This window comes from Camellia sinensis, chromosome 3 (assembly GCF_055761805.1).
Source record: "Camellia sinensis isolate YWXY chromosome 3, ASM5576180v1, whole genome shotgun sequence".
NCBI classification, from domain to species: domain Eukaryota; kingdom Viridiplantae; phylum Streptophyta; class Magnoliopsida; order Ericales; family Theaceae; genus Camellia; species Camellia sinensis.
The window spans coordinates 222,235,411-222,262,752 of NC_138963.1; the positions used below are offsets into that span (position 1 = coordinate 222,235,411).

The 27,342-nt window shown below is 45.0% G+C and overlaps 2 protein-coding genes across 2 annotated transcripts; both read left to right on the forward strand.

Annotated features, from left to right (window-relative positions):
* The first annotated feature begins 24,400 nt into the window (after nt 1–24,400).
* On the forward strand, nt 24,401–24,853 carry LOC145822256 (uncharacterized). The gene has a single exon (XM_082918876.1). The coding sequence runs from the start codon at nt 24,401–24,403 to the stop codon at nt 24,851–24,853; it is 453 nt and encodes a 150-aa protein (XP_082775002.1).
* A 492-nt stretch (nt 24,854–25,345) lies between these two features.
* LOC145822257 (uncharacterized) lies at nt 25,346–25,987 on the forward strand. Its single transcript, XM_082918877.1, has 2 exons — nt 25,346–25,432; nt 25,562–25,987. Exons 1-2 carry the CDS (start codon nt 25,346–25,348, stop codon nt 25,985–25,987), a joined length of 513 nt encoding a protein of 170 aa, XP_082775003.1.
* The last annotated feature ends 1,355 nt before the right edge of the window (nt 25,988–27,342 follow it).

Genomic DNA, 27,342 nt, shown 5'->3' on the forward strand with positions numbered 1-27,342 from the left:
TGGGACTTCAAAAAATGATTTTTAGCCTTTAGAAAACTCTGAAAACTAGTGGTAAAAAGTTCAAAAAAAGTTAATAAAAAGGTGGGAAACACAAGGGTAAAAGCCTATGAAACAAGGTTCAAAGAAAGGTGATCCACCCCTCTACCTTTAATGGCTTTAAACTACAAGTTTCAGCCCAAAAATACAGGTGATAAACAACTTAAAAACAGCAAGAAAAGATGAGAAAGAGATGGTACAAAAGAACTAGAATGTGTATCTCTTGAAAAGAAATGATCCATTGAATTCCCAAACCACTAATTTCACACTCTCAAGTGCTAAAATGCAAGCTTAAGCACCTCAGCAAAGATCCTTCAAGGTTTGGTTTAGATTGTCTAGGCAAAGGTTATGTAAGTTGCAAGTTAGAGAGATAAATGTAGAGAGAGAAATATTTTCCAAAACTTTTGCTCTCCAAAATTTTCTAACCCTAAAAAAATGAGAAGGAGTCATCTATATATAGAAATATATGAGACCACCTCAAAAATATCTATACAAACACAGCTGGTATAGTGCATACATTTGTGGAGACAGTTGGCACAGTCGACAAAAAGATTTAAAAATTTATACAAGTGGCCAACAAGCCATCAATAGTGGGTCTGCAGATCCTTGGATGCACAGGCCTGAAAAACTACTGTTTTGGTCCAAAACAAGGCACATGTTTTGTAGGTTCAAAACTGAGGTTTTCTGCTGAGCAAATCAAGCATTTGACAAGTTTATACACTCATCATTGAGTGGTCAATTAGTGGCCCCTAAGTCTTAAGGGCGATAAAAGATGGGGTGTCTACAGTTGCCCCTCTTTGATAGAGCTCGGAGTCATGACATGATATGAGTGAATGTCAAAGCCCGAAGATGACCTATTTTGACAAGGCTATAAGATTTGGACAAACAATTAAGACATAAATTAAATTGGTTGAGCTCGCAAGTTGCCTACGTATCCCTTTGCAAGGAATCAAAGTAGCGTAGTTTAGGGGCATGATGCAAATGATATGCACGAAAAATATACTTTGAAAGCTGGACTCACACGCTTCGCGAAGCCGGCTATTTTGAAAATTCATGATCATGCAAGATGATGCACTAAGTAATAACAGATGCAATAAGCAATAACAAAATAATGCACTAAACAAAAACAAGAAGTCCAACCACATTTCACGTGGAAAGAACTAAAAACAAACTCTAACCACGCCGAAATCATGCGAAGAGGGGAGAAACCACTCAAGGTCGCATTTCACGCATCGTGAGATACCTCTACCCACGTTGAAATCGTGAGAAGAGGAGAGAAACCGCTCAAGGTCAGTGTCCTGAGATAAAAATCGCTCAGGGTCGCGTTTCACGTGTCCTGAGATAAAAACTGCTCAAGGTCGTGTTTCATGCGTCCTGAGATACTTTAATCACGTTGAAATCGTGAGAAGAGGAGAAAAACCACTCAGGATCGCATTTCACGCATCCTGAGATACTCTAATCACACTGAAATCGTGAGAAGAGGAGAAAAATGGCTCAAGGTCACATTTCACACATCCTGAGATAACTCTATAGATGCAAAAAGTGAGTGGGTGCGATAGATGCACAAAGTAAACAAAATTGAAAATCAATACAGTGACAACGCATGTTTAATGCAAGATAGACAACCGACATATGACGTTAATTAAAAGCATGTTCCATGCAAGAATCGAAAGCATGTTCTTTACAAGATTGCAAGCATGTTCTATACATGAATCAAAAGCATGTTCAAAACGAAAGCATGCTCTTTGCAAGATTCGAAAGCAAGATGAAAAAGCATGCGGAAGTACATGTTTTATGCAAAAGAAAGTAACAAATATGTAACTTGACAAAAAGAACAAAAATAATGTTCGGCAACAACCTTTGACTTACGGACTTTGCAAAATGCTCAAAAAGGATACACCTTGTTCATATTGGCAAGTGGAGCACATTCGCGTGCTAGAACACAACGAGTATTGGGAACGGCGCAATCGGAACACAGTTTCGAGCTCCTCAAAAATCAATCTAGACCCAAAAGAAAGCTTCCCATACACGGTTAGGACAAAAGAGGAACAAAACCAGTACTAGGCCACAAAAGAGGGCTGCCGACCACTAATAGTGGGCGACCGGCCACTAATGCAATTTTGGGGATAGATTTGTCATTTCGACACTGGTCTTTTTAAACACATCACCACACCTCATTTCCTCACACACCCAAGGCTGAAATCACTCTCCCTCTCTCTCTAGATTTGTGCTTTGTACGCGTTTTCCAACGCCCCATGCAAACTTTATTCGTAAACCCTCTTTGATCCTCTACACTTTGAATCGATCAGATTTTGTTTTCGTTAATTTTCTCAAGTTTTCAACACTTTGGGCTTGTTCCTCTAGAGTTTCTCTTGGGTTTTGTGGACTTTCCTGAGTTTTGACTTTTTCTCCCATTTTCTCTCTCATAGGATTGACTTTTTCCAAGTTTTCCCTCGTTTTCTTCATTTTCTTCACTAGTCTTCACCCACTTTTCAAATGGCAGAGGACATTCCTCATGATGATGGTCCTCCCAAGGTTCCACCTACACTTTCACCCATAGAGGTCGAGGAGCCGGCGATCGTTGAGACCGGCGAGGCGGCAGAGGACATTGCCGCTGACTTCGAGGCAGAGTTCGCTCCAGGGCTCGAGCCTGAGCCACTACCATTGAGGATAAGTCCCTTTGATCTAGTCACTTATCACCCTTGCACGCACATGATGGCGCCTAGAGGCATGATGCGCTTTGACGATTTTGCTGATAGCGTATCAGAGGATATCTTGCTGAGAGAGCCGGACTCCCACCTTTCTTACAGCGTTACTGAGGTAAGGACTTTAGGTTCATGCTTTCTTGCCTTTCATTTGACTGTATTTTTTGCACTGCCTTTCATCTGACTGCTCTTTTATCATTGTCTTTCATCTGATTCACTTTTTCTCTGCCACAGAGGGACTCCTGTTCTTGTAGGGGTAACGGGGCAGTGACGACTAGAGATTGGTATCATGAGCTCCCGCCCGAGGTCTGCGACCTTGTTGATGAGGCTGGCTTTGGCTTATTTTGCACCGGGCTCTCACGACATATGGCTAGCCAGGCCCTACTCGGAGCATTGGTGGAGAGGTGGTGGGATACCACCAACTCTTTCCACTTCTCTTCTGCTGGGGAGATGATAATGACCCTCTACAACTTCTCGATGGTCACAGGTTTAGGAGTAGGGGTGATCTGATCCCCTTTGATATGGATGTGGGTGGGTGGGAGGCAGCTTGGATCTACTTGCTTGGAGTGAGCCCACCTCTATACAGGCCAGCGATGGTTAGATACAGCTGGTTCTCTGAGCACTTCCGTGGGAGCCAGCCCGAGACACAGAAGGAGGTAGAGCAGTACGTCTGGGGCTTCTTGATGTTCCTCCTTGGTATCACCTTGTTCATGAGCAGGTGGAACACCATGGGTTTGTACTTACTGAGCGCCCTTGTGACCCTACCCCGGGCCTGGTTTTACAACTGGGGTGGAGTTGACCTCGCCACACTCTACGGCTATATGAGTTCCACTTCTCGCATAAAGAGAGAGCGGGTCGAAGGCTGCTGGAGAGCCTGTGAGATATACACAACACCTTTCTACTTTTCACTTTCTGTTGACACATTGTGCTTTATGCTTGGCACTTTCTATTTGATATCTGTTGACACATTGTGCTTTCTACTTTGCATTTTCTATTTTATATCTGTTGACACATTATTGATAACACTGCTGACCTTTTCTTGCAGTTATGGGTTTATGCTTATTTCTCGGCTCTGGCTCCAGAGCCAGTGAATGAGATCCCTCCAACCGTGCCTTACTCATGACGATATAACGGCCGGTGCCGGCATCGAAGCCGTGATGATATTACCTTCACCTTCTTTCGCCAATACTTTGACATAGTTGCAGCCGGCAAGGTAACCTGAAATTTATGGTCATTTTTGCTTGACTCCTATTGCTACTGTTCTAATTCACACTCCAACAACTGACAGCAACTAACATTCTGTACATTCTCTATTTGCAGATCACGTGGCAGCTTTGGGCGATAATGTCAGTCGGAGTGAGGGACTAGAATGCTGGAGCTTGGGCCACGTCTCGGTACTGGATTTTATTGAAGGGCCCATTTTGCTGGGCCTAGTTCTTGGGTGAGCGTTTCATATGCCAGACTCTGGGCTCACCCATCCCAGTCGTTTCTATGCCACCCCCAGCATCCATAAGGACAGCTGATGTAACGCCCTCAAAATAATACATAAAACCCATCACTTTAGACATGCATTGATATAAAAGAAACCAACCATTTCTATTCATCAGAGTAATTCTTACAACTGTATTACATGTTAACAACAAAAGCAAATGCCTAAAGGGCTTACAGCTTTCCAAGTCAACACCTGGTTACACAAAAGAAGAGTACTAACTCTATACAAAATAGCCCTTGGCTTGATATACATGTAATACAAACAAAATAAACAAAAAAAGAGTCTTCAACTCTCATCATTATCCAAGCTATGTCCTTGGAGGTGGCATACTACCTATACCTGAAAATAATATCCCATAAAGGGTGAGCCAACGTCCAGTAGAGATATGCTAAACACAGTATGAGCACTGACTAAGACATTAGCAATTGATAAATGTTCAATTTCCATAAACCAATTCATAACCCATTTCCATTTCATGACCACTATGTTCATGTTTCATTTCAATTTCCATTTCTTATCAATTTCACAATTTACATCAACGGCTCAGAACCTGGCCAACCACTTATATGAGACAGTGACTCATATTAAACATTTCCCATTTTACAATAGATAAACATACTAGTTGTATCAACATCTCAACAAATAAGCATACAAACTGTATCTACATTTCAACAGATATGCATATTAGCTATATCAACACTTCCAATGATAAGCATATGAGCCGTATCAACACTTCCAAAGATAAGCATATGAGCCGTATCAACACATTATCTGACAAGCATATGAGCTATATCGGTGGAGTCCATCCCCTATCTCTTCCCAAACAACATCCGGTTTAGAGGTCTATCACCTATCTTTCCCTAAACCGTGGAGTACATCCCCTATCTCCTCCCACACACACAACGTGTATATACAAAGGTCATATACACAATCAATCAATACATAGCGTTAATGTATTCTACCAACCGTCACACTCTATGACATATCCAATTGATTAGTTTTAGTTTGCCTAATCATCATGCATTGTCTACAACAATCAAAACTACCCTCCACCGGTAGCCCAATCAATTATTTCTAAACAGATAATAAAAGCTCCAACAGATAAAATATCAATGTTTTCAAAAGTGAGCGATTAATAAATCTAACTCCACTATTCTACCATATAATGAACCATTTTCATTATTTCCAACTCAATTCCATATAGCTACAATTTTCCCAAATTAATTATACCAATTAATTTTAAACAACAAATTAGGGCTTTTACCCCCAACTCTCAATATTAACTCAAAAGGTTCAAATATCACCAACCAACAACTATATCATCATTTTGAAACCCAAAATACATATTAAGAGCCCAAAATCACAAAACCCTCTTTAACACATTTTGAAACCCTAAGTCCCAAAATCAACCATTTAAACAATAAGCTCAAAATCTAGGTTAAAACCTATAAGGTTGAGTAGGAATCCTTATCTTAAATTCGGAGCTCAAGGAAAGAAGATGAAGAAACTCAACGTGCTCCAAAACTCAATATTCTCGGATCAAAACGTAGCCCTCGATGATCAACCCAACTCTCACAAAGGTCAAAGGGAAGGGAAGCACTCTAACTAGATCAAACCCTAGAGAGAAGAGAGTTTCTAGAGAGAGGAACTCTCAAAAAGTCTTTTTAGAAAGTAAGAGAGAGAGAGAGAATGTAAAAAATGATTTTAAAATGCTCAGCTGCCAACTGATATACGACATTCCCGCTCGAGCGGAGAACACAACGCTCGAGCGTCAAGAACAAAAAATTAGGTACGCTCGAGCGCAAGAAGGCCCGCTTGAGCGCCAAGACACAAGAATAAAGTACATCCGTTCGAGCGCGAAAACCAGTCCGCTCGAGCGTAGATTTCCCCCTCTCAGAACTTACACCAAAAAGTACTACCCGCTCGAGCGCCACCGCTCGAGTGTAAAGAAACCCGCTTGAGTGTGAAAAACATGCTTGCAGAAGTTCTGCAGAGCACCAAAATACTGGGAGCGTGCAATCTCTACTCGAGCGCAAGAAGACCCGCTCGAGCAGACTAAAAACTGGGCAACAAAGAATTGAAACCAAAGCCTAACCAACCTGTAACAACTCTGCCCAATACATCCTAAAACCCGAACAAATGAAATTAAAGGATGACAACAAGGTAGATACAACTATCAACTCCACGGAACTGAGTCCGGAATACAACAGAACAGTAAAGGGACAACCGGGATCGCTATAGCTGATAGCCTCTTAGCCGAGGCTATTATTCAGTTTATAGTGGGGCTGGATGCCAACTATTTCAGAGTGGAAGGCGATTATGCGACTTTCATCCAGACTTATCTCATGCCGCCTCTGATTGGAGTTCGCGCGGGTGTTGCAACAGGTGCTCCCTTAGCGACTGAAGCTGCTTAGGAGACCGAGGCTGATATTGGGGGGGCCTCTCTCGTTGTGCAGGTTGCTAGTTGGCCGGTGATTCCCACTGCACTTACATGTTGGCGGCTGATTGGGATAGCCTATCAGATTCCGATAGAGCCACCTGAGGCAAGGGAAGGGTATGTCAGAGCTCCAGGCACACTTCAGGTATGGATCACACTTTCAACTTGCATCCCACATTTTCCATTTCCAAATATTAATGTTCAAATTCACTTGCAGGCGCCCCCAGAGTACACAGAGGGCCTCCTTTAACTGGTTGCTTCTCTGGTTGGCATGGTGCAGAGGAGAGAGACGTTGCTTAGTTTCTACGGCATCCAGGTATTTTCTCCTATTTTCCTCATACATTTCACTGCTACCTCACACTATTGTGCACCACATTATCATATTCCCACTGGTTCACTAATACTCATACCATAACATTCACACCACTCCACATTGCACTGATTCACTGCACTGACACACTGTACTCATACTGTACTTTTTTCACTCATTTCGCATACTGCATTCGCTAACAACAATACATACATTGTATCTAATACGTCGACACTTGTTTTTCAGATCCCATCAGTACTGAGGACACCAGCACTAGCGGTAACCCCAGCACCGGCAACACCTCCTCCAGTGGCAGAGATGAGAGGTAGACAGGCCCCAGCACGCAGCCGAGATGAATGCCGAGGTCGAGGCAGAGACAGGGTGCTAGGGGTCGGAGCTGCTCCTCGGAGCCAATTTTGAGTGACGATGATACCAAGACTAGTGACTTCGAGGAGGCAGTGAGTCGACATTCTGAGTCGTTTGAGAGTGAGGGCGATGATGCTGGCTCGGGGTTAGGGAGCAGAGATGATGCTGAGGTTGGCTCTAAGGCAGGAAATGGAGATGATGATATTGGCTTTGGCTCAGAGTCTGATTCTGATAGCGGTGCTAATGGAGACAGTGCCCTTGAGTCCCCTCCGAATAAGAAGACGAAGAGGGCCTCTCGAGCTTTACATGACTGGCGTCGATTTTTATACTTTTTTGCTTAGTTTATTTTATTTTGGTAGTTCAACATATGTATAGCTTCAGTTAGGATTTTACTTTTGCTTTTGAAAACTCGTATTCCCTTTTGTAAAAACTATGATTGGGGAAAAACCCTGCAGTTTTATGAAAAGAGTTATTGTTTTTGCATCATGAGCACCATATTTGCATAGAATAAAAACAAATTGTATTGGAACGATGTTCTTAATTGGATAATGAGCCGACCAATGACCAAAATACAACTCGATAAGTAAAAAAAAAAAATAAAAATAAAAATAACTAAACACAGCTATGTACACTTGCTAAAACCAAAAGACTCAAAATAAGACCTTAAAACACAAAGATCAAAACAAAACCAGACTGCTAAAACTGCCAGGCCCACAAGTGGACAGTAGGTCACATAAGTGGGCGGTAGGCCAGTAAAAGTGGGCGCCTGGCCACTTGTGATGGATCCACTAGGTGGTTGACTGTTGGCCTCCACTGACAGCCATATCTTCTATAAAAAGTCTTTCTTCATGATTTCTTCACCAGAACCTCATTTCTGTTACTGTTTCTCCCACAAATGGAGATACTTCTTGCCGAGAAGCTCACGATTGGATAGCCACTTTAGACAGCACAGAAAAGGTAAATTTCTGAGGTTTCGGCATAAACGCGCTTTTTCCGTTAAGCCGTACTTCACTTTGTTTTTCGTTTCTCCATGCCGCGATCCGATGTTGGGACTCGGTTATGCATGTGTTTTGCTTCGGCGCACAGGAAATGTGCCTGACTCTTGAAGAATTTTGAGTGTTGATGGAATCTGGTGCGATGTGGAAATTATGCTTTAGCCCCGTTTTGGCCATTCCCAAGCTTTGGGACAAATGCGTGGGCTCATTCTGCACGAAGCTCGATCTTTGGCCCATGACGGAGAGCTAGATATACCCAGCTTGATTCATCAATTCTCTGACATTGATGATAGAGGTGACCCTCTCTAGCTAGGTTTTTGGCAACATGTCCTTTGCTTATGCATGCTTGCACATTTTCTTCTTGTCCCTAGTTGTGGGAGAGCCAACATTCGGTTGATCGAAGTGGCCCAATGCTTGAAAGAGGGTAAGAGTTACATCGGTTTAGCACTGGCCGAGACCCTGATGGGTTTAGATACTTTTGATCGGCGAGAGACCACCAGATTTGCGGGGAGTCCACTACTTGTTCAGGTATTATTTCCCATCCTTTCTGATATATGTCTCGCATATCACTCGGTACTTAAAAGCCCTTTATTTACTTTTCTCTCCATGCACATCTCTTTATTCTTTAATCTCTCTTATTTTTCATCCCTTCCCAGGTATGGCTCATGGATAAGCTGAAAGTGGTGGACCCTCGTCTCAAATATTCAGCCCGAGTTTATTTTTTCCACCAGCGACTAGTGGACTATCCTAATAAGGGATGGTGCAACTAGATGTGCAGCAGATTTGCAGCTGACATAGCTTGGCATTGCCTCGGGTTCAATCTGACTGAGATAAGTTACAACATGTCTCGACAGCTAGGCATACAGTTAATTGGCCTCACACACTGCGTGTTCTACTTTCCCTTCTAGTTCAGACGCCAGTTTGAGCATGATCAAACCCGTCCAGACGAGGGGGTAGAATACCCGACTCCTTTTCCGATTCGTGTTTCACACTTAACTCGGTACCTTGCTGCCTGGAGGACAAGAGAGCTTCTGGCCCGTGCCCCTAGTTTCAATTATGCCATTTCTGGCGAGTGCTTGGCTTGGTTCGACGATAAAGCACAAGCTGGGATAACTTTGGCTACAGAGGCTTCCGCAAGCACGAGTAGAAGACGCAGGAGCACCTGACTCACCTATGCCCCTAGTTTATTGCTTTGACCTTTCTTTTCAAGTTTTATGATGTAAAAACAATTTTGATTTAGTTTAGAGAGCTGGAGAATATATTTGTGTTGAAATCAATGGAATTAAAGTTGTGAGCACTAAAAATTGTCCTTTTGGTCCCAAAATGGTATTAGTTATAAAATGTAAAATTTTGAGAAAAATTAACTTTTATTAAAACTTTCCAAAACCATTTTAAAAAATAATCACTACCTGACACGCACAGAATCAAACTCTCAAGATGTACAATCTCGAATCAAAAGATCATAATTGTCCCTGATTGCATACCACTACTGCTCTGCATTATAATCAACTTTTCTTCCCAAAATGAAGATGGTTACGACCGAACTTCAGGATGAAGTTGCCTACGTATCCTAAAGATGGGAATCAGGCCTTACGTAGTTTGGTTCTAGTTCACTCGAGTGTTAACTCTCTCATTTTGCACTCTAACTTTTGCCAAAGTCGCCCTTTAGGGTTTTCAGCCTTGTGAGCTCAGTTTTTCTTTGTTTCTAATTTTTCATGCTCTAACTTTTGCCTAGGTCGCCTTTTCGGGTTTTCGGCCTAGCGAGTCTCTTAAGGGTAATATTTCTTCAACTTGCATATTGATTGGTTGTGAAAATTCCAGGCCATCTAGGTCCATGAGAATAACCGCTCCACCTGACCAGATAGATTTGATGATGTAAGGACTAGTCTAATTGGGTCTGAACTTTCCCGTAGGGTCATGGATGGGAGCTTGGTTGTCTTTCAGTACCATATCTCCTTTCTTGAGATTTTTAGACTTCATTTTCTTGTTAAAATCTCTACCAATTCTGCGTTGGTAGCCTTGAACATGATACAATGCCTTTAGCCTCCTCTCATTAAACAACATCAACTCCTCGAATCTGCTCTGTTGCCAATCCACCTCTGCTATCTAACACTCAGCCATAATTCGTAGTGACGGTACTTCAATTTCAATTGGCAAAACAGCCTCCATTCCATATACTAACGAATAGGGGGCTGCCCCCGTGGCTATTCGAATCGATGTTCTATAGCCCTAAAGTGCAAACGACAACTTATTTGGCCAGTTCCTGTACGTTTCCACCATCTTCCGTAAGATGTTCTTAATATTCCTGTTAGTGGCCTCAACGGCTCTATTCATTTGTGGTCTATAAGTTGATGACTTGTGAAAAGTCACGTTGTATTTCTCAAGCAGATCCACCACTTCCTTCTTGAAGTGCGAGCCGTTATCTGATATGATCTCGTTCGGAACTTTGTACCGGTAGATAATATTGTTTTTGATAAATTTAGCCACATGTGATGCCTTCAATACTGCATAGGTTTGAGCTTCCACCCACTTTGTAAAATAATCAATTGCCACCAAGATATACTTATGTCCATTCGACCCTTTTGGTGAGACTGCATCGATAACATCAATTCTCCAGACTGAGAAAGGTCATGGCGAAGTCATGTTGTAGAGCTTTGACGTCAGGATATTCATGCGATTAGCATGAATTTGACATTTGTGGCATCGCCGCACAAAATCAATACAATCCTCCTCCATGGTGGATCAGTAATAACCTTGTCTGAGGATCTTCCGGGCTAGCATCACACCATTCATATGCGCCCCGCATTCTTCGCTATAGATAGCCTCCATAAGGCGTTTCGATTCCTCTTCCTCCACACACAGTTTGCGCATTCTCAGATGACCTCTTTTATATAGCTTACCCCCACAGATGATAAATTGGATGGCCAGACGCCGTATTCCTCGTTTGTCTTTGGCATTTGCCCCTAGTGGATACGTCTCATTTTCCAGAAAGTTCCAAATATCGTAATACTAGGGATTTTTGTCTTACACTTTATCTATCGCGGCAATGGTCTCACAAGCCGGCGTATATTTCTGTTCGATGATAATCGGACGCATTCGGACCCCAAGTGGGATGTCTACCATAAAAGATAGAGTTGCCAAAGCATCAACAAACCTGTTGTTCTCTCTCAGTAGATGCGTGAATTTCAACTTTTCAAACCTCAGAATCAGAATATCTAGGGCCTAATGGTAAACCTTTCTCTTCTCTTCTTTGACTTTTCAGTCTCCGTTTGCTTGAGAAACAACCAAGTTTGAGTCTCCAATGACATCCAACCTTATTGCCTCTAGTTCTATGGCAGCTTCTAAACTAACAATACACGCTTCACATTCTGCTTCATTGTTGGACACTTTGAACCGGAGTTTGAAGGCTAAAGATATATGGGAGTCGTCGGGTGCTAGCAGTAACACAACTATCCCATAATTGTACTGATTGGACGCTCTGTCCAAGTACATCGTCCATGTTTCCTCTTCCATATGTAGAATGTCTTCATTTGGGAACAAGTATTCCACTGTCTCATCTCCTTTTGCCAAGTGGTCTGCCAGGAATTCTGCCATAACTCTTCCTTTAATTGACTTGTGAGCAACATACTTGAGATCAAATTCGGAGAGAAGAAGCAACCAACGAGCCAGCGTACCCGTAAGCGTTGGTTTCTCAAAAAGATATTTGATGGGATCTAATCTCGAAACCAGGATTACTGAGTGAGCTAACAAGTAGTGCCTCAACTTCCTAGTAGCCCATACCAAGGCTAGGTAAGCTTTCTCCAAGAGAGTGTTGCGGGTCTCATAGTCTAGCATCTTCTTACTTAAATAGTAGATGGCTTTCTCCACCCTATCTTCAGATTCCTGAGCGATCATGCATCCCATGGTCTTATTTGTCACTAGCAAGTACGGAATCAGAGGTTTCCTTGGCTTCGGTGGTGACAACACAAGTGGATTATAGAGGTACTGCTTAACTTGTTCAAAGGCAAACTAACAGCGATTGTTCCAATGGAATTTCTTTCTTTTCTTCAGGAGACCAAATAGTGGTTCACAAGTCAAGGTCAATTTTGAAATAAAAGGTCTTATGAATTGTATTTTTCCCAAAAAGCCACGCACCTCCTTTTCAATACTTGGTGGTGGCATTTCTAAGATTGCCTTGATCTTGGAAGGATCTACTTCAATTTTCCTCTGTGTAATAAAAAATCCCAGTATTTTTCCTGTTGTTACCCTGAAGGTGCACTCCTGTGGGTTCAATCTCAATCTATATTCCCTGATCTGTTGAATTTTTTTTTCCAGTGTGGTGTAATGGCCTTCTCGCTCTTTGGACTTGACAATCATGTCATCCACGTACACCCCAACCTCTTTGTAGATCATGTCATGCAGAATAGTGGTCGCAGTCCTTTGATAGATAGCTCGAGCATTTTTCAACCCAAACAGCATAACCTGATAGCAGTAGGTATCCCACGGAGTGGTGAATGTGGTCTTTTTTCTATCCTCGGGTGCCATTAAAATTTGGTTATACCCAGAAAACCCATCCATAAATGATAGCGCAATGCATGGCCCGCTGTGAAGTCTACCAACTCATTAGTATGCGGTAAAGAAAAGTCATCCTTCAGACTGGCTTTGTTTAAGTCCTGAAAGTCGACGCAAATCTGAATTTTATCATCCTTCTTCGACATTGGAACGATATTGGATAACCAGGTCAGATACTCTTATACTAACAAGAATCCTGCATCAATCTACTTGGTGACCTCTTCCTTGATTTTCAATGCCCAATCTGGACGAATTCTACACAGCTTTTGCTTGACTGGTCGAGCCTCATGGTCAAGAGAGATCCGGTGCTGTACAATCTCAGGATCGATCCGAAGCATGTCTTCGTAGGACCACGCAAAAACATCTTTGAAATCTTTTAATAAAGTGATTAAACGCTCGCATTCCTCCTCTTCATAGGACAACGTGGACCTAATCTATACCAGGTACAGATCCTTCTCAGTACCCACATTAATGGCAATGATTTCATCAATACAGGGTTTTGCAAACCTCTCTTCCTCTCGATTAATCAAGTTTTTCAAAGCCAAAGGAATTTCTTCCTCTTCGTTTTCATTAAAATTCTGAAAATCTCGGTCAATACAATAAACCAGTGGCATAGAAAAGTACAGAGAATCATGCGAAGTTTTCATTCAAAAGGTCCAGATCTTCAGTTACAGACTCAAAAGAAAGGTTGAATGAAGACCTACACAGGACTTTGGTATCTGGGTTACCACCCCCAGAAATACCAGACTCAGACTCAGACTCAGACTCAGAAGAACTTGAATCTGATCTTGACCCCACAGATTCAATGGAATCAGATTTTGGCTCATCACCTGATTCAAAACTGGAAAGATAGCCTTTCTTCAGCTGCCAAGTAAGATGTGGTGCCTTTAATGCATCCAAAATGCCACCAGTTGGGTTTACACTCGGTTTTTCCCCGATCATGGAGACAGTAAAGTTATTCCCTAAGTTCTCTAGATCGGCTGCAGGATCTGTCAGGAGACTAGCCAGTGCTGCCCCTACTCCAGGCTCGCTGCCATCTGAGTTACCTTCCGCGCTCTGGTTGGCTTTGATGCTTGGTTCAGCCCTTTCCTCATCACTATCTTGCAGCTGCAGATCAAAGAAAATCTTGAATCCGGTGACGCGCTTCTTTAAAGAATTTACCCAAGGCTCGAGAAAGCCACAAAAAGGGAAATCCTCTCATTCCCGAACAAAACAACCATTCTGTGTCCCCCAGATTGGCCTGTGGATGAGTTCATAGTATTTTTCGGCTTGCTTGGCCTTGGCTTTGCCTCTCATTTCTTCCCCCTTTATGATCTAGTCTTCTCTGGTGGGCACATAGCCCAGTCCAAAAGCATGCGGGTTGTGTGGTACCTCCGCCAATGCTGCAACATCTTTCCGAGCACTCTTTCCAAGTCCCATTCCTGGAACGTGCCGTAATTTGTTCATAAAACAGATGGACGGGACGCTGACGTACCTGCCTTCGTCTGCGGCCAGAATGGTTTACAGCACTCAGGCTTTAGCTAGGGTGAATCCCGAGAGGAACATATCCTCCTCACCATGTTTGATTTCTAGCACTGGTGTAGTCACCTCTAGCGGTGGATAGATGGATGAGTTCCCAAAAATAATTGTCATTCCTCTCCCATGAGGGAACTTCAATATCTGATGGAGAGTGGAGGAGACAACCTTCACATAGTACAACCAAGGCCTCCCTAACAGCAAATTAAAGGTATCCCGCACATCCAAGACATGATACTCGATCTCTTGCTCTGATGGGCCCACCTGAACTCTCACTTGCCCTGTACCCATAACCTCTCTACTTGTGTTATCATATGCCTGTATCATCTGGGCTGTGGGAATAAAGTCTGCCGGTTTGAGGCCAATTGCGTAGGCAGTACGGGAAGGACAAACATTAATGGCAGAACCAGTATCTACCAACACGATCGGCACCCATTTCTCTTGACATTCTACGGAGATATATAATGGCTTGTTATGAGCTGAGCCTTCCTACAACAACTCTTTGTCAGAGAAAGTGAGCATTGGCTTGGCTCTGCTTGGGAAGACCAGGCATACAAGTTGCTCGGGCATAGTATCAATGGACAATTTAGCCTTGTTCATTGTCGACAATACTGCCTGTCGGTGCACCTGTGAGACCATGAGAAGACCCTAGTAAAGATATCAGCTTGGACTTTCTTGAGTTGCTTCAGCACTGACTCCTCTTCTAGTTGTTTCTCCTTCTGTTTTTCGGCCTCTTTGTCCTTTCTAGACGTCTGTACTTGATCCAGGTGTGGCGGTTTAAAATGCCGTCCATTATGGGTGAGATAATCTATCTCCTCAGCATACCACGTATTATTCAGAATTCAATCACCCCAGTCTTTGTCAGTATAGGCCAAATGCAGATTGTTGTCGTCCCACCATTCGCCCTTAGCGGCTGACAAACAATTATTCGGCTCTGCTTGTATCATTTTCACATCATAAGTGTCCCCCATAAGGTGCCATACAATTACGGTTCCCCGGTTGTCTTTAATTCTTTCTCGTTCAAACTGCCTCAGTGCAACTTCCTGTTCGGTGTCTACAGTGTTCACAACTCCTATTTCTTGACTTGGTTTTCCCACGCATGTGCCCTCCGACAATTTCCTTTTATCATCAACCTTCCCGGCCACTGCAACTGCCTTTGCTTCCTTTCCTTCTAGTTTTACCCTGGTTTTTTCTTCCTTATCTAGCTCATCACTCAGCCATCCGGTATTATCAGTTGATTTGTTCAGGTCGAACCATCTGATCTGTACATCTCCTTGATCATGTTCATCAAAGAACTGCAAGTTGTCCAAATCCTTTTCGAGGTCGGCCAAATCGTCTAACCCTTGGCTCGGGCTCTCTTCCCTGACCACATTGATGCCTACTGAGATTGGTAGCACCACTTTAGGCTTGGTTTGACCAGTTGACACAATATAGTAACTCGGGTCGTACATCGCCTTAGATAAGTTACCAGGACACTCCGACAACAGATTAATACCTTCTTCCAAGGTCGACTCTTCTTCCATTGTAAGTTTCATCACCACAGGTTTGGGTTAAGGTTTGGACGTGTACATCATGCATAGATCTGTGCCTTCAAGAATGAACAACGTCAGTTTTGGTAAGTGGGAGGGAGTAATATATACGTTGGGGTCATAAGAGGTGGCCAGTGTACGGATAAGGTTAAGGTTTCGAAGTAGGGGGACTTGGTTATGGGCTGAGAGTGGATTGGTAGTCACATTTGGCTTGTGGGGTGGTGCGATGACTTTGTTGTCAATGAGATCCTGAATCTCATGATGCAATCGAAAGCATTGGTCGGTGTCATGACCATGCTGTTGGTGAAAAATACAATATTTTGCGGGGTTATGCTTGGGTGGAAGAGGGTCAGGCAACGGGCAAGGTTCCAAGGGTTTTAGGTGCCCTTTCATGACTAACACCTGCGGGGTTTTGGAAAGGGTCATGTACAATTCGTTAAAAGTTCTCTGAGGTTGGGTAGGGTTGGATGATGTTTGTGAACCTGTGTTAGCGAAGGGGTCAGCAGTCTTGGTTATGGTGACAACATTTACATCCGATGGCCTCGCAGTTGTGCTACCACCAGCAGCATTGAAACTGGAACAAATGGCCTCTTGGCTAGCTCCTTCTCCTCAGTAATAAGTCCCTATTTCATAGCATCCTCAATTTGCACCCGCATTTTATGGAGCTCTCTGAATGTAAATAGAGGTAGGACAATCATATTTTACAGCAGCTTGCCATGCAGATTTCAGACAACCATTCTGATTTGGTCCTTCTCGGAAGGCCTTGTGGTCATCATCGAGGCTTTAGCTCTCCATCTTGTCACAACTTCAGAGAAACCCTTCTTCGACTCTTGGCGTGTTGCCTTAAGATCACGAGTTGTGACCTCAATCTGTGTATTGTAAGAGTATTGAGCAATAAAGGCCTCGGCCGTCTCTTCCCAATTTTGTTTGACGGAATCTTCCAACATAGCATACCAAATGGCCACTATACCTGACATGGTGCGACCAAAGAAAGACAGCTTCTGTAGTCTAGTTAAGCCCATCGGCTGCAAGATATCTGAAAATAGTCGTAAGTGAACCATCGGATCCCCGGAACCATCAAAACGGTCAATGTGCGGCATCTTAAACCGATCCGGTAATGTAATTGCAGAATTAGTATATCCATCCTCTATGTTCGGGATGGAGTTAACCCCTTGCGCTCTCTTGAACAACTTTTCTAGTTTATTGACCTTGAGTGCAGTTGGATCAACCTCGAACTCGAACAAAGACTTGGTCTGATAACCAGGGCTTTGGAGGCATGTGCTGGGATTGGCTCTGCTAGATTGCCTTGGTTTTCTTGAACATTGGCAGTATAAGCGATGGCTCCAGGTGCTGGGATAGCCGCGGTAGGTATATGTGATGTCGAAGCCGCTGCTGGCTGTGGTTGCTGTTGTTGTAGTCTAGTTATAACCTCAGCCTGACGAGCCGTAACCTCAGCCTAATGGGTTATATCGTATTGTGGTGTCTCAGCTGTTTGCTGTAAGTGAAGTATTAATTCCTCCATATCGGCTGGGGAATACTGTGCCATGGGAATGGGTGATTGTCTTTGAGTTGAGTTGGAAGTAGACGACTATCCTTGACTTTTACTAAACCCAAGTGAGCTAAGGGGTGACTATTATAAGAAATGAACTGGTGAACTCTGTCTGATTCTCCTTTGCCTTGTAACCGATGGTAGTGAGGCAAACACAGGTTGTCCCCGAACAAGATCCCCAGCCTTACACAGTTTTCCAACTCGGGTCCAGAGTACTTGGGGTATATCAGAACCTTCTGAAGCTATGGCTTTAAACTACCTAGCAAAAAGAAATAAAACAAAAGAGCAACAATCAGAAATCGCACAGTGCCTTAGCTAAGACGTTCTATTAACACAGATATGATCAAAGCTGTAGGACTGCACTCCACACTAAATCTTGCCCCAAAAATAGATACCAATTTTGCAACTGCTATGCACACTCTTGTACAGTTTCACCGTAAAGCACATACCAGCTAAGAGAGAGCCAAAACACCCCTATGAGGGGGTAGGGTTACCCTGTCATGAATTAGGGTTTCACTACTTCAATCAAGCGGTTTCACATAATCCTGTATTCGGGTGAGCATCTTGTCTTAGTTTGGAACAGTCACTAAGGCTTAACTATATGCAGCTAGGCCGAATGGTCAAAGGGGGTACCTCAGCAAGCATACCTAATATACCTCTCACACCTAACAACGAGAAGTGAAAAGATGAATAAACGATACAACGGTAGTCTAGATCCAAGGGTTGTGTTCCCAACATGGTAGATGTCATGACTCGCTCCCCGTACCCAAGGGTTAAGCATCGTGATGATCAGTAACTGAGGTTACCTCCGGCCAATTCTTAAACAAATTAATAAACGTGAGCGGAAAAATAGTATTTAAATGAGGGTACCAAAATAATCATAGGAGATTCTATTTAATTAAATTGTTAGAGCTGAACTATCTTTACAAGTGCTTCGTGCCTACCCTACGCACTGGCCCTGACATATCACCTGAAAGTGGTAAACAATTATAAGCATACGGCAGAGTGAGAAATATTATACTAAGAGTATAAGGGCATAAAATTCACCATGGATAATTATTGGCTAAACAGAGCTTGATATTAAAATACAGAATATATAATACAGAGATCAAATACCGAAATCATATACATAATCATAACCACGGTACAGAACGGAACAGAACAGATGTATGGACTCAAGAGATGGCTCATACGAACTCTAGAGGTGGCTCCTACCATAGTGTAGCACTTAGTTCCGCATAGCACTTTGTTCCACACCAGAAGTCATAACCACGGTACAGAACCGGACAAATGTATGGACTCAAGAGGTGGCTCGTACGAACTCTAGAGGTGGCTCCCACCATAGTGTAGCACTTAGCTCCGTATAGCACTTTGCTCCACACCAGAAATTGAAAGGGTCAATGCATTCATGACAGACAGAGGGTCAGAAAGTGACTAATCAGAGGGCCAATGGTTATTTAAGTCCCCCAAGGCGTGGGACCCCTGAGGTGGTACTTACAAAACATAATTGTATATAAGGTCATAGTCAAATATTCTTAAAATATAAAACAAACATATCCATGGGTTTCCTTTAAACAAACAGGGTTCAAAAATAAATCCACGTAACTGAAATAATAATATAGTTTATAATAATTTATAAAACATAACTTGTATAAAATAAATATGGTAAGTCAAAACATATGTAAAATACATTTTGGTGCCTCAAGATATAATATAACTCATCTCAACTTTAATACCTCGCTGCCTCCCGTGGTGGTACTTACAAAACATAATTACTTATAAGGTTATAGTCAAATATTCTTTAAAAGTAAAACAACATATCTATGGGTTTCCTTTTAAGCAATTAGGGTTCAGAACATAAACCACGTAACTGAAATATTAATTGAGAGGGAGATTTATAGTCTGGCCTTGGGCCGTGGAAGAAGCCGGATAGGATGGGGCCAAGCAAGTTTGGGCTTAGCTAACTTGGGCTTACCCGGGGCTGATCTCGATCGGTCGTGGCCAGGGCCTGAGGACGGTCTCATGTTTTAGACTGAGCTTTTCCAGATTGGAACTTGCTCGGTCGAGGCCCATCCCCGAGGTCCACCTTTGCCGAGACAGGCTTCTGCTACCCAGGTTTTGTGGGAGCACGATTAGCTCGGTTATGCCGGAATGCTACCGAGCTTGGCTATATAGAGTTCGGAGAATGGAGCACTCGGGTATGCTGCGCAGTGCGATCGTGAAAGGCCGAGGTGGTTCTGCCGGTCTGCCGGGCTCCGCTAGCATAGCCTGACGATTTGGTTAGGTGGTGATTGCAGGATTTGTGCTGACAGATGGGAGAGCAGCGCCACGTGTCAAGAGACTAATGGGAGCAGATCTGGGCGCAGAAAGTATATAAGCGAGTCTGCGCCCCCCATGCTAGGGATGAAACATAATTTGGTGAGAACAACCTAAACACTCAACTCTCTCCTTTCTCTCTAGAACCCTGAGTGTGTGCTAACTTGACCGTCAGAGGAGTTTTCCGGCCACACACCGCCGGGTAGCTCACCCCCGTCGTGTTCGCAGGTCGATCGCACTGACAAGGAGCTTGGTGGAAAGGAGTACGGGCTCTGCAGAATATTTGCTCCCCGTGCAATTGGCGCCGTATGTGGGAACTTGATAGACAAAACCTTGTCTTTCAAGCTCATCTGATCGCCTTCCACGGCGAACAACGACGAGATACCGTTGTCCGCCATCGATGGAGTTACCCCGGAGTCAGCCAGACGGAGAGACGGACTCCCCGCCATTCCACCTATGGCGGACCTGGAGACTTCCCCAGGAGGACATTCAAGAGACATGCGGGATAAGCGCAGAAGGAGTTTTGGTCACTCTCGGAGCCCAGACGGACACCGGCGGCGGAGAGAATCACACGCCAGACGTCTGCAGCACAAGTTAAGGGACCAAGACGCCGTCATCCGAAGAATGGCGGCGGAGATGGAAGATCTCAAATGACACGTCAAAGGGAAGGGTGTTACTGGAGTAGGAGACCACAGTGAGCGCACCCAACCACGCCGTTCGGGCAGTCAGAGCCAGCGGCACACTCCCTCCATTTCTATCACCAGAAGCTACAGGGTTGGGGAGTTCGATGCGCCTGAAAAGAGGTCTAGTGCGCAAGACAGTACCTATTAGCCCTCACGTCAGGCGACAACGTCGAGGTATTCCTATTTTGTTTACTCAGAGGACTTGCGGACAGTTTTGAAGGAGCAGGCTTACCAGCGAGAGACTCAGCGGGTGTCGGCGCTCCAGCGGCTATCTTACGGGGGTCATGCTAGTGAAGAAGTCGTAATGCCACCACCCCGCCCAGCTGTGCCCCTCATTCTAGACATAGATTTGGTGAGACTGAGTGCCACTCCCTTCTCCCTAGAGATAGAAACAACGCCGCTCCCCACGGGCTTTCACCAGCCCAAGTTTACGCTCTACGATGGGAAGACCGATCCATACATGCATGTGAGCCACTTCCGACAGGTCATGGCCGGACATAGGCGGAATAACACTCTTATGTGCCTAATCTTCCCGTCGAGTTTGGGCGAGCTGGGCTTGAAATGGTTTGAGAGGTTGCCAGAGGGAAGTATTGAAAGGTGGCAGCAGTTGGCGGAAGCCTTTGTAACTCGTTTCAAGACAAACACTAAAACGCCGAGGGAGGTGGACCACATTCTCAGTGTCAAAATGGAGTCGAGCGACACACTCAAGGCATACAACTCTAGATACTGGGAAACCTTCAATGAGATTTTAGATTGCCTGATCAACCTGGCAATCACTCAATATAAGCGCAGTCTCCCGGTCAGACATAGATTGCGGGACTTGCTTACTATGAGCCAGCTGACTTCTATGGGCCAACTAATGCAGTGTATTAACGAGCACATCCGGGTATAGGATGATGCGGCGGCTTCCACCGCGAAGACAACTCCGGTGGCAACAGACAAGAAGTCGGCTAGCAAGGTACACGCGGTCGGACAGGAGACTAACTGTCCAAATGATCGCGCAGAGGACTCTGACCGAGGCTTGAATCGTCAAAACCGGGGAAGGGGTCGTCATAATGACCGAGATGACTACCCCCGCGATGACGTAGCTGATGCCAACAGAAGGTTGAAAGCTCAGATAGGCATCACCACGGTCTTTAAGATTCAAATCTATCGCATATTTAGTGAAATCCGTGACGAGGATTACGTCCGGTTTCCTGCTAAGTTAGGCGACGCACAAAAGGGTTTCAATCCGCGGTACCGCTGCACATATCACCGGGAGCGAGGACACCGGACAGAGGACTATTTGCCTCTGAAGCAACACCTGGAGGAATTAGTCGTGGCCGGACACTTGGACCTTTACATTGACGGGGGTGTCAAGGCCACGCATCCCACCCCGGCTGATCAGCATGGACCAGATGACTTAGAGGCGCCCCCTCAGGGAGTGGTTAATGTGATCCACGGCATAGTGGAGCTGGCGTGTGTATGCGAGCTCCGAGGAATGATAAAAAAGGAGGAACACATGCGGGAAGTTCTATCAGTCCAGCCCGCGATCAAAAGGGGGAAGACTGAGGAAAAAGACGTGATTAGCTTCTCCACAAGGGACCTAGAGTGTATTCAAACGCCACACAACGATGCCTTAGTAGTCACACTCCGCGTCAAAGAATTTAATGTCAAGCGCATCTTGATCGACTAGGGAAGCTCGGTCGAGATCATGTACTACGACGTGTTTAAACAACTCAAACTCTGCGATACAGACTTGGCTCCGGCAACTTCTCCACTAGTTGGTTTCAACTTACAACTGGAGTGGCCTTTGGGAAAGATAATTCTACCGGTCAAAGCCGGATCCGTGATCAAGCAGGTGGAGTTCTGGGTATTGCAGGTGCTGTCTACGTACAATCTAATCCTCGGTAGGGGATGGCTTCACGCTATGCAGGTTGTGGCGTCGACCTACCACCAGGTTATGAGATTCCCCTCGACTATGGGGGAAATTGAGGAAGTTTAGGGCGATCTAGTTATGTTGAAACAATGCTTCGTGGCAGTGAACGGGAGCTGAGCTGCCCAAGGTTTCGTCCAAATGATGGAAGAACCGAAAGACCGTAGAGTCCTTGAAGATGTGGGCGCCAAGGCTGAGGACAAAGCTGTTGAGGAGTTGGTAGAAGTGCAGATTGACACTGAAACCCCAAACAAGTTCTTCTTGCTCAACTCAAGCCTTACCGCCCAAGAAAAGACCGAGACGGTAGAATTCTTGATGGCAAATATCGAAGTCTTCGCATGGTCGCCCTATGACATGCCCGGCATCGACCCGAACTTTATTTGTCATCACCTCAATGTTTTTCCCGATGCAAGGCCGGTCATTCAGAGAACCAGGAGATCGGCACTACATCACGCCGAGGTAGTCGCAGAAGAGGTAAAGAACTTGCTTGAAGCTTGGGTTATACAGGAAGTGCACTACTCTCGGTGGATTTTAAACAAGGTCGTAGTGCCCAAGAAGAATGGAAAGTAGCGAGTTTGCATCGACTACAAGACCGTCAATCAAGCATGCCCTTAAGACAGCTTTCCCCTGCCCAGAATAGACCAGTTGGTAGATCTAACGGCCGGATATAACAGGCTCAGTTTCTTGGATGCTTACCGCGGCTATCATCAGATTGCCATGCATGGCCCCGACCGTGAGATCACCTCTTTCACTACTCCACGGGGACTCTTCTGCTACTGAGTCATGCCTTTTGGTTTGAAGAACGCCGGGGCAACTTTACAAAGGATGGTGACCAAAATGTTTGCTCCTCTGTTAGGTTGGATGATGGAGGCTTATATCGATGACATGGTGGTTAAAAGCCGGCATCAAGCAGACCACTTGTCCGACCTAGCCGAGATGTTTGCCATCCTCAAACAGCACAAGCTACGCCTGAATGCATCTAAATGTGCCTTTGGCATGGGATCTGAAAAAGTCTTGGGTTTCCTAGTCACAAACTGAGGCACCGAGGCAGACCCCACACATATCAGGGCTGTACAAGGATTGAAGCAGCCCAACTCGGCTAAGGACGTGCGGCATCTGGTCGAGATGGCCGCCGCGCTTAACCGATTCATAAGCCGGTCGTCAGATCGCTGCCGCCCTTTCTTTCAAGCCTTGAAATCCAAGTTTTCTTGGGACGAGGAGTGTGACCGGGCTCTGGCCGAACTCAAAGAGTATTTGTCTTCTGCACCACCATTGGTAACGTCCAAGCCCGGCGAAGAACTCTACCTTTATTTGGTCGTATCCCAGCATGCAGTTAGCGTAGTGCTTCTCCGGTCGGCAGGTATCCAGCATTTACCCATCTTCTACGTGAGCAAAACCTTGCTACCAGCTGAGTCGAGATACTTGCTGCTGGAAAAACTTGCCTTAGCATTGATGATGGCCTCCAGGAAATTGGCACACTATTTTCACGCCCACACAATCATCATTTTGATCGAGTTTTCTCTCAAAGCCTTGTTCGAGCGGGCGGACTTCTCCGGTCGAATTCTAAAGTGGGCAGTTGAGTTGGGACAATTCGACGTTAAGTTTCAACCCCGAACGGCCATAAAAGCTCAAGCATTGGCAGATTTTGTTGTCGAGTTCTCGCCTGGGATTCACCAAGTATGTCCGGTGGATCTCACCACGGTCGCTGAGGAGGCCGACGCAGAATCTACCGAAATTGTACAGCAGGGCGGTGTTGGCGACGCGAAACTTACGCGCCCCGCCATAGAACCTCCAGCCGACATGTCACCGCAGCCCGGCGATGCAACGACGGACTTGGGCATAACAGCCCAACCTGTTAGGTCCAGTGCTGCGTCGCCGAAGGGGGAGGAAGTGGAACCGATCAGCATTGAACCTGAAGCCGAACAGCCGAGCGACCGTGATCCCATCAACCTTCAAGCCTTCCAAGACCCCTCAGAATGTTGAAAGCTCTTTGTTGGCGAAATGTGGAAACTTTTTGTAGATGGGGCCTCGAATCGTCACGGTGCTGGGCTAAGCATAGTCTTGGTCTCCCCAGATGGTCTGACCATTGAGCATTCTATCACCCTCGGATTCCCTGCATCAAACAACGAGGCCGAGTACGAGGCGCTACTGGCCGGACTTAAGAGTGCGCTCCAAGTGCGCGCGTCCGAGCTGATGGTCTACAGCGATTCCCAACTGGTTGTCAACCAAGTATCTGGGGTTTACGAAGCTAAGGATGACAGAATGACAAAGTACCAAGATCTGGTAAGGGACCATATCAAGCGATTCCAGGCGATTAGGGTCCAACAAATTGGACGGGAAGACAACGGCCGCGCGGATGAGCTGGCCGGTCTGGCTTCCATGGTTGACCGAACCTCTCCCAGTCTTCTCCTGATTGAGTTTCTTCCAAGGCCTAGTATAGAGGAACCGGAGTAGACAGAAGTACTCTGCACCGAGCTTGGCCCTTCTTGGATGGACCCTATTGCCCTCTTCCTGAAAAAGCGGACACTTCCGGCCGATAAAAAGGAAGTGCATAAAATCCGGGTGAAGTCAGAGCGGTTTTGGCTCTCTCCATCTGGCACTTCATACAAGAAGTCTTTCACCGGTTCTTATCTCAAGTGTGTACACCCAAACTGCGTGGAAGCTTTCCTGTACAAAATTCACGAAGGCGTATGCGGCAGTCACATAGGGGGTAGATCTTTGGCCTACCGCGTTATCTCGCAGGGATATTGGTGGCCGTGCATACAAGCGGACGCTTAGAAATATGTTCGCAAATGTGAGAAGTGCCAGAAGTTCGCCCACCAAATTCACCAACTGGCCAGAGAACTCCTTCCCCTCACAAGCCCTTGGCCTTTTGCGATGTGAGGACTAGACGTAGTGGGACCACTCCCAACGGCACCGAGCAACTAGAAGTTCTTCATTGCCGTTATGGACTACTTCACCAAGTGGGTTGAAGCTGAGCCCCTAGCAACTATCAAGGAGAAGGACGTCAAATGGTTTGTCTGGCAGAATGTGGTAACGCAGTTTGGCGTCTCCAAGATTCTGATCTCTGATAATGACCCCCAATTTGATGGCCGCTTATTCAGAGGATTTTGTGAAGAATTGAAGATTGAATTCTACAACTCCACGCCTGCTTACCTGCAGTCCAACGGCCAAGCCGAAGCATCAAATAAAACCATTCTTGACAGATTGAAGAAAAGACTTGAGAAGGCCAAAGGAAAATGGGTCGAGGAACTCCCAAGTGTCCTTTGGGCATATCGGACGACCCCGAGGCGATCTACCGGGGAGACTCCTTTTGCCCTGGCGTACGACATAGAGGCTATCATCCCATTGGAAATTGGCATGCCCACCATCCGCAGTAAAAATTCTGAAGCAGTCGCCCTGGAATTGGACCTTACTGAAGAGCGCCGCGAAAAAGCTTTCATTCAAGTGGCTGCATACCAACAAGAATTGTCCAGGAAGTACAACAAAACCGTGCACCCCAGACAGCTTAAAGTTGGCGACTGGGTTTTAAGAAAGGTCATGGGCAACACCCTGGTGCCAGGCGAAGGCATGCTAGGGGCAACCTAGGAAGGACCCTACAGGATAACCGGTCTGGCGGGCAAAGGGCATACCACTTAGAAGGTTTGGTCGGCAAAGGCATACCCCGGCCATGGAATGCAACCAACCTCAAACTGTACTATTTTTAGTTTTCATAGTTTTTATGTTATTCTTTTGAGCAATGACTTGTTTGCCTTGCATTTCGGAATGTAATACTCTTTTTGTCAATATAATAGAAGTGACTTACCTTTGTTGAAGCAATTTGTTGTTTGCGATGCTTATTTCGTGATTTTAACCGAGATGTTTTATTCCGGTTGATTGAGTTGATGACTTGCTCAACTTTGGTATTGAAACCGAGATGTTCTAGTCCGGTTGGTTGAGTTGATGATATACTTAACTTTTTTAGATTCCAACCGAGATGTTTTATTCCGATGGATTGAGTTGATGACTTGCTCAACTTGATAATCAAACCGAGATGTTCTAATCCGGTTGGTTGAGTTAATGATATACACAACTTTTTTAGATTCCAACTGAGATGTTTTATTCCGGTGAATTGATTTAATGACTTGCTCAACTTGATATTGAAACTGAGATGTTCTAGTTCGGTTGGTTGAGTTGATGATATACTCAACTTTTTTTAGATTCCAATCGAGATGTTTTATTCCGGTGGATTGAGTTTATGACTTGCTCAACTTGACAATGGAACCGAGATGTTTTACTCCGGTTGGTTGAGTTGATGATTTACTCAACTTTTAGATGCTAACCGAGATGTCTTACTTCGGTTGAAAAAGTTGATGTTTTACAACTTTGTGATTGCAACCGAAATGTTTTATTCCGGTTGATTAAGTTGGTAATTTGGTTAAGGGTGAGTCGATGGTTTGTCTAGCCGAGGTCGTTTGCCCGGCTGAAGTTGTTTAGCTTAAACACAGTGCAAACACTTGACGAAAATAGAACTTGTCATTGATGAGGAATAGCATTACAAAAGGTGGGGCACTAGCCCGGTTATATTTTCAAACGAAAAAGAAAGAAGACAAAGAAAACTAAACTAAGGGGGAAAGGTCTGTGAATTCATCCCCGGTCGCGGTCGCCTCCAGGTCAACCGTGGTTATGGTCTCTTGGACACTGGTTTGTTTCTGGCCAGCCTGCTTTGGGTGGTTGTCACCCTCGGCATTTTCCTCGGCGTCTTCCACTTCTTCTTCCTCGGCCTCAGCCTGCAACGCGCTAAAGATGTCGTTGGCATATGGCACAAGGTACGTCGGCAGGAAGGTAGCTGGGGGAGAGGCAAACACGTCGGTCCCAAATCCTTGACTGAGCTGTTCACAAGCAGCCTTCCAGCTCGCCTTGAAGAAGATATCTTGGGTGGCATGACCTTGTTTTGTGTAGTT